Below are 6,884 nucleotides of genomic sequence, written 5' to 3'. Positions count from 1 at the left end.
AGAACTGAAATGAAATTTCTATAATGCAAGTGAACTCATTACTGGTGGAAGGCTGCATGTGGGTAAAAATTTTAGAATTCATCCATCACAAAGAGAAGGCCAAGGATTCATTCTCTCTGAGGATTTTTAATATAGATCCTCTTTCCTTTTGTATGTCTAAACATTCGTGTGTGCATCAGATTTTTCTCTGTGCCTGTTGGCCCTTTGTCATGCTACAAACATATTTTAAAGATTCTGTTTCTTCCCTGTTTGGCTTAAGCTGGTGTTCCCAGTAAGCCAGGAGTTCCTAAAAAAGCCGAAGACTCCAAAAACTCTCTACAGTGGGAAAAGGCTGATGACAATGGAAGCAAACTGACATACTACATCTTAGAGAGCAGGTAAGCAATGCATGAGGCACTCTTCCCATAGGTAACAGCCCAGAACAAATCTGGGTGTGCCGGGCTTTTCAGGTTGGCTCTGATGGGAAGAATGAAATGTATATGATCGGTAGGCTCTTCCCACTGGGATCTCTTTCTTAGATAAACCAAGAACCCATAATTTCCAGAATTTCTGGAAAACACAGAAGGAAAATAAACACTAACAACATTTTCAGAGTAATCTTGAAATACAATTATATGTTTAGATCTATGTCAGTGAACTGGAAGATTTGGAGAGAATTTCAAATCACAAATCTTACATGTAGTATGTATTTTTGGCTAATAAATATGTATAAATATATTAGTGTTCAGAGGACTGAAAGAATATTGCCAGAAATAAAGTATTCCCACCCATATGGGGTGACTGCATAATTTTTCAAGTTCTCTGTCATCAAATTCTAATTGCCTGGGCTACTGATGTCAGACTAGAACACCAGCTCGCTCTTGCACTGGCATTGGAAGGGCTGATAGGGCAGGTTATAGTATATTGCTGTGGGCAGTGACTTTGAATTTCTAATTTTTTGACCACGACTCTGGCGAGATTCCTTTAAAGCAGTCAGTGCAAAGTTTAATTAATGCATTATTTTAAAACTAGGAGAATCTATCTTCTGAAATATTCCAGTGATTGTTTGAAGTCATTATTGATGGAGGGAAGCAATTTTCTAAACTCAGCCATTATTTCTTTCTCTGTGCTTATGAAAACTAAGCACTGGCAGCACTCTGAGCTGGAAATGCTTTACCTATATAAGTTTTCACCCAGACATATTTTCCTGGTGCTGTAAGCTTCCTACAGTTCCATGAGCATGCAGGAGAACTGACATGCATGCTCTGAGAAAACGATGATTTTGATATGCCAGGAGACAATCTGTACCTGACTTGCTGCAAATGGGTAAGGAAAGGTCAGTCCCTTGGTCTTTGCCAGGACTGTGCATTAGCTGCTGTGCTCTCCAGACTCCAGCTTCTTATTTATCTATGGAATCATAATGCTTCACTGAAGTGGTCTTTTAAATTAGTCAGCTTTTCTCTTGTAGTTTGAATGTACACAGGCTGATGGTTTTGACTGAATTTCACACCAGATAGAAAAATGTTAGGCCACTTGCAAAGCATTCTAGAAAATGTTTGCCTAACCGCTTTAATCAACCTCTGTTTTTCATATAGCTCTAGTGGCAACATGTACACACCAAGGGCATGAGTTTTCCCATGTCTTCCTGGTTTAGAAGCGTTTGGCCTTTTTTCTCCATTAAAGTGTGTTGGGAGAATGAGTGACTTGCTCATGAAGGTCATTTCACATGATGTATTGCGGTGTTGTGTGACATGAAATGATATTTCAGATATGGCCTTTCAAGTTTAAGTATGTGGTCTTGTGAGCAATCAATCTCAGTCCAATGGGGAAAGGAAGAAATACACCCAGCAGTCAGCAGATACTATGGGAAAGTGGCTAGCTAAAGAATGGTATCTTCACTGCCAATGTCTTGCTTCCCATTTAGCTTGAGAAACCTGATGCACAAGAGACACTGAATCACTGAATTGGTCTGGGTCTGGAAGGGAAAAAAGCTCTAGCACAGTAGATTTGTTTTTTGTTGTTTTTGGTTTTTTTTGTGTTTTTTTTTTTTTTTTTTTTTTTTGCCAGAAAGCTAAATAAGAACATTTTGAAATCTTGGTGGTGAGGCATATACTGAAACAGGTGAATCAGGCATATATTGAACAGGTTTTTTGTGTCTAAAGTGTTCTAGTATTTAATTTCCAATGCCAAGATAAAGATATTTGTTTCCTAGCACAGCTGAAATGGCACAGCAGAATTTTCTTCTCTTTAGCCAGAATCTCATGACCAGATTGAGCTTTTATGCAGGCAGAGAAATGCTGTGAAAACCATGGAACTGAAGGAAAGAATGGGCTGGGGGTGAGGCAGTCAACTGCCCTCGTGGCATTAATGACATTCCTGTGTCATGCTGTGCATGCTGCAGGAAACAGTCTGGCAACAGCAGTGATGTGAAGTCCACGTGGGAGGTGGTTTACAATGGCTCCTGTGGCAGTATTTGCACATGGAAGGCCAAGAACTTGGAAGGAGCTTTCCAGTTCAGAGCAGCAGCTGCAAATGTACTGGGACTTGGTGAATACAGTGATGTTAGCATGGATATAATTTTGAGTGAAGGTATGTCTTGTACTTTTGTATCCTGTTAATCCTTTTTTTTGTTATTCTAAATAGTCATACCAATTTAGGAACAGAGACTGGCTATTTTAATAAGAATAATCCTGCAAAGATAAAATAATGTCTCTAATAGGTAATAAATGATTATGTTTTTGTTGTGACCCCTGCTGCTAGTGCTCATCCAGGCTCTTTTGCTCAGAACAGTGGGCCTGAAAAGTGCTTCTCCTCATTTATAGCACTTTGTCTCTGTGACTCTGCCACTCTGCTTTATGATGTGATTCTTGAAAAAAAGACAAGCTTGCCCACTGGGTAAAAATATTGGAATTACTTCTTGCCTTCAGCCAGAATATTAGACTTTCACTTTGTGGCTGCTTTTGGAATTCCCACCTTGAGTAGTCAAACAGTTCAGCATTTTCTATTTCTGCATACACGTTAGGTGGCAGGAATGGCCCAAGTCTGGGGGAGAAGGATTAGTCTGACCAAATACATATCCACATAGAGCCTACAAGAGAACTTTGTGCAGTGAAAGACTTTTACATAGCAGGGAGCTGAAGGGTTCTCTCAGGTGTGCTCTGCTGCATAGGATTGACATTGCATGCATACACAGTAATTAAACAAATTTTCTTTTCTCTTTAACAGATAGCATGATGTCCATGGGCACCATCATTGCCATTGTTTCTGTGGTTGGAGTTGTTGTGCTGTGTTTGGCTGTGGTCATGCTGTTTGGTTTTGGTATGTGATTGAGTTTTTTGTTTACCCTTGGTTTGCCAAGCCTTGGTGAAAGGCAGTTCAGGTGGTGGGAAATGATTGGCCTTCAGATTTAGGAAAATGCTCCCCCCCCTAGGATGGGAGCTGGGAGGAATTTGTATATTCTCATTCTTTGAGGCCCTAGAGATGGCTTATTATATTACATGGTATGAAGGACAGGATAGAAATTCACTCCATCCTCAGTAATTTCTTGCTGTTGTTTACCTGCCTGGAGAGCACAGGAGTGCTTAAGGAACTCTCGTGTGGGTTCTTCTAAAAACTTGACCTTACTTTCAGGGTGAAACACTTAATGATCTCCTTTTCTATTCCAGTATGGAAACAAAGATTGAAATCCAGAAAACCGGCCTTGCCTGGACAGATAGTGTTTATCAAGGAAGATAAAGAGCTAGCTCAACTCAGAGGGATGGCTGAAACAGTGGGACTAGCCAATGCCTGCTATGCCATACGGTATGTCCTCAGAGCAAATGTATTTCAAGGAGAAAAACATCAAAGAGGTCTTCCCTGGACCAGTTTACATCAGGGCACTGATCCCTGAAACCTCAAGGTAGAGTTAAGAGCTGCATGTTTGCTGCAGGGCAGATCTGCTCCAAATGATGCCCTGCCATGCTGCCCCTCTGGCACACAGCCCAGTCTGGATCCCCCCTAGCCCATCCTTCATGTCACTCTGGCAAGAAACACAAGTGCACAGGGAAGGGAGAAGACCTGGTGTTTTCCAGTAACTTCCAAAACATCCAGGCCTCACTTGAGCTCCCCTTAAGTATACCTGATGACACAAATAGTACCAGCTTCTTTTGAATTTTTATAGAATTTCAGACATCCTTAGGTATGAATGAGTGACTTGTATTGCTGTTTTGTAGCACTCTTCCTTCTCAAGCAGAGATTGAATCACTGCCAGCTTTCCCTCGGGACAAACTCAACTTACACAAATTGTTAGGAAGTGGAGCCTTTGGAGAGGTATATGAAGGGACTGCAGTAGATATCCTGGCAGATGGAAGTGGAGAATCCAAAGTAGCAGTCAAGGTAATCATAATAATCTGTTCTCTTGCAAGAGAATGGGATGGGCAGAGAGATCTGTCTCAGAGGTTTTACCTGAGAAATGGGTGTTGAGCTGATCTGGGTGTTTTCTTTGCAGTGTTTCTTGCAAATGTCTTAAAGCTCAGCTCAATGATTTCTGGAAAATAATGTGTATGTAAGGCCACATCTATGTCTGATTGTTTTACTTAAGCACCATGTAGTAACAGTGATGATGATGAAATGTTTCTACGCTTCTGCTTTCCGTTGAGCAGACTTTGAAGAAGGGTGCGACAGACCACGAGAAGAGTGAATTCTTGAAGGAAGCACACTTAATGAGGTAGGGACAGCTTTGTCCCTGGGCACCCTTCAAAGCTGGTATCACCTGAGGGTGGTGGCTTTCCAGGGGAATGAAAGCAGCACTTTCCTCTAAACAGATTATTTGGCATTTTTGTGTTTCTGCCAAACTAGTAAATCACTACTGATGAATATCATGTAACTAAAGTTATAAATCTGATAAGCAAAATTTAAGACATAGACTGCAAGTTCAATATGCTCATATCATGGATTTATTTTGGATTGTACTAGTGTATTTCAGGATCTTTGCTCCCCTAAACCAAGTTAGTTGCTAAAGGCAATGGTCAGAATTCAACTTATCCCATTTTACTGAAGGAAACAAATCAGAATAAACTGATGCCTTGAAGTTGTAATTTACAGTGGAAAATATTTTTTTAAAAATGTGCCACTAGGGGCTGCCACATACCCCTTCTATTGAGGTAGTGTTAAATTATGCATCTGCCACCACTGCAAGAATTTCACATAACAAGGTTTGTGTTTCAGCTGGAAATCTTGTTTTCTAGTGTCCCCAGAAACAAGAAGTTCAACTGTAGTTTTCAACTGATACTAAAAGACTGAGAGTGTAGTTTAGTTTTCAGATGCACTTTTGCACTTTTTTGACTTTTATTTCATCTGTGCAGAAGTAAAGCAATTTTTAAAAAAATGAAGGATTTATTTCTGTGCAGAAATGTGGTGTTATTAAACTGGAAATTGATTTTCACAGCATTCCAAATATTTTTGTGGCTACATACGTAAAAAATATATCTTGCATTTTTTGCCTTTTATGACACACTGTAACCGAATGAGGTAAAAGGACTATTAAAAACAAAATTTGACCATGTCATTAAAGTGCAAATTAATGATAAAGAGTAAGAGTTGTGTGTAAGTTCCTCATAATCCATCTTCAGTCTACCTAGTAGTCATAAACACAGTTAAGGTGTTTTTTTCTGCGTAGTACAGAAATTATATGAACCCATAGTAAAAGTTTCTGAGGTTCTCTCAATTCTTGTTGCAGATAATAACCCAAACCCAGAAATCCTGGAAGAGTATATAATTGAAAATTTTTTGCATTTAAATGTAGACATTGACACGGGCCCATATGTACACCAATACAATGAATCAGAAATGAAGAGAATAGCAAAGTTTAAGTATTATATAATCCCCATAGTCATTAAAACCACCAGCAGCAGCAGCAATGACAAAACCAATAATAATAATAGTAGTAGTAGTAGTAATAATGTTTATTTAATATTATTTGAATGTTTAATTTTTTAATATAAAAATAATTATTTTATTCCATCATGGAGGGTTTAATGATTTCATTTGACGTTCATCTGTGAGGTCACATAAATTAAACCAAGGATAGAAAGGAAAATCAAGTGCATCTGAGTGCTTACAAACAGATAAGATATATAAGATGCAAGTTGCAAGATACGTAGGTGCAACTTTTATTATGCTTGCCTTTCCGGATGTTCATTAAAATTTGGCTTGTAATGTTATGCATATTGGCTCAGTTAAGCCAGAACTATTTGTTCCTTTTTATTGCTATGCAGCAGAGGGAAAATTGAGTTGCTTCTATTTCAAAAAGTCATTTGACATTGGTTATTGGAGAGTCATTTGTGTGCAAATACCTGCAGGAAATTCTTGTGTGTGTCCCATCCCTCGGGAAGTAAGGCACGATAGTCCAGTGGAGAAAGGTCTGCACTGGGTGCAGAGGAAAGTGCCAGGTGTTCCTTCCCCTCTTTTTGTTCCTGAAAGTGCCAAAGTTTGTCTGATTGAGAGGTACGTGCAAAGGGCCAGGGGGAACTGTCAGATTCTAAATCGCACTTTTTGCAAGAGTCTTTGCCCACACCTGAGATTAGGTGAATTGAAAGAGATTAGAAGGAAAATGTCCCTCTCTTGTTTGTTTACACTGCTGCATTTGACAGCATTTTGGACACCATCAATTCTCCCAATAGAGTCAAGTTTCTCTGACTGCTTGTGCAAGTGCTTTCATGCAGTGTGAGAGGGGAAAACCATTTTCTAACAAGTGAAGTGATTAAAAAAACACAGGCACTGTCAGAGGCAATAAATATTCTTCATTCTTTGAAGAATACTTGCAGTACTGAGAGTACTGATTACTCTGTGGTAATCCCTGTCTTAGACACACATACAAACAATTGCTAGTATACTTAGAAGTATTACTCATATGTATTTTCTTCCTC

At 39.3% G+C, this 6,884-nt stretch overlaps 1 protein-coding gene across 1 annotated transcript in view; it reads left to right on the top strand.

Moving 5' to 3' along the window:
* Positions 1-6,884, top strand: part of ROS1 (ROS proto-oncogene 1, receptor tyrosine kinase) — a 68,306-nt gene that overhangs the window by 42,521 nt on the left and 18,901 nt on the right. Inside the window, 6 exon segments of the mRNA XM_031066682.1 lie at positions 260-377; positions 2,381-2,568; positions 3,205-3,297; positions 3,645-3,780; positions 4,191-4,353; positions 4,620-4,684. Coding sequence (XP_030922542.1) covers positions 260-377; positions 2,381-2,568; positions 3,205-3,297; positions 3,645-3,780; positions 4,191-4,353; positions 4,620-4,684 — 763 coding nt within the window.

This window comes from Geospiza fortis, unplaced genomic scaffold, assembly GCF_000277835.1.
Source record: "Geospiza fortis unplaced genomic scaffold, GeoFor_1.0 scaffold98, whole genome shotgun sequence".
Lineage (NCBI taxonomy): Eukaryota > Metazoa > Chordata > Aves > Passeriformes > Thraupidae > Geospiza > Geospiza fortis.
This window is presented reverse-complemented; position numbering and strand designations above follow the sequence as displayed.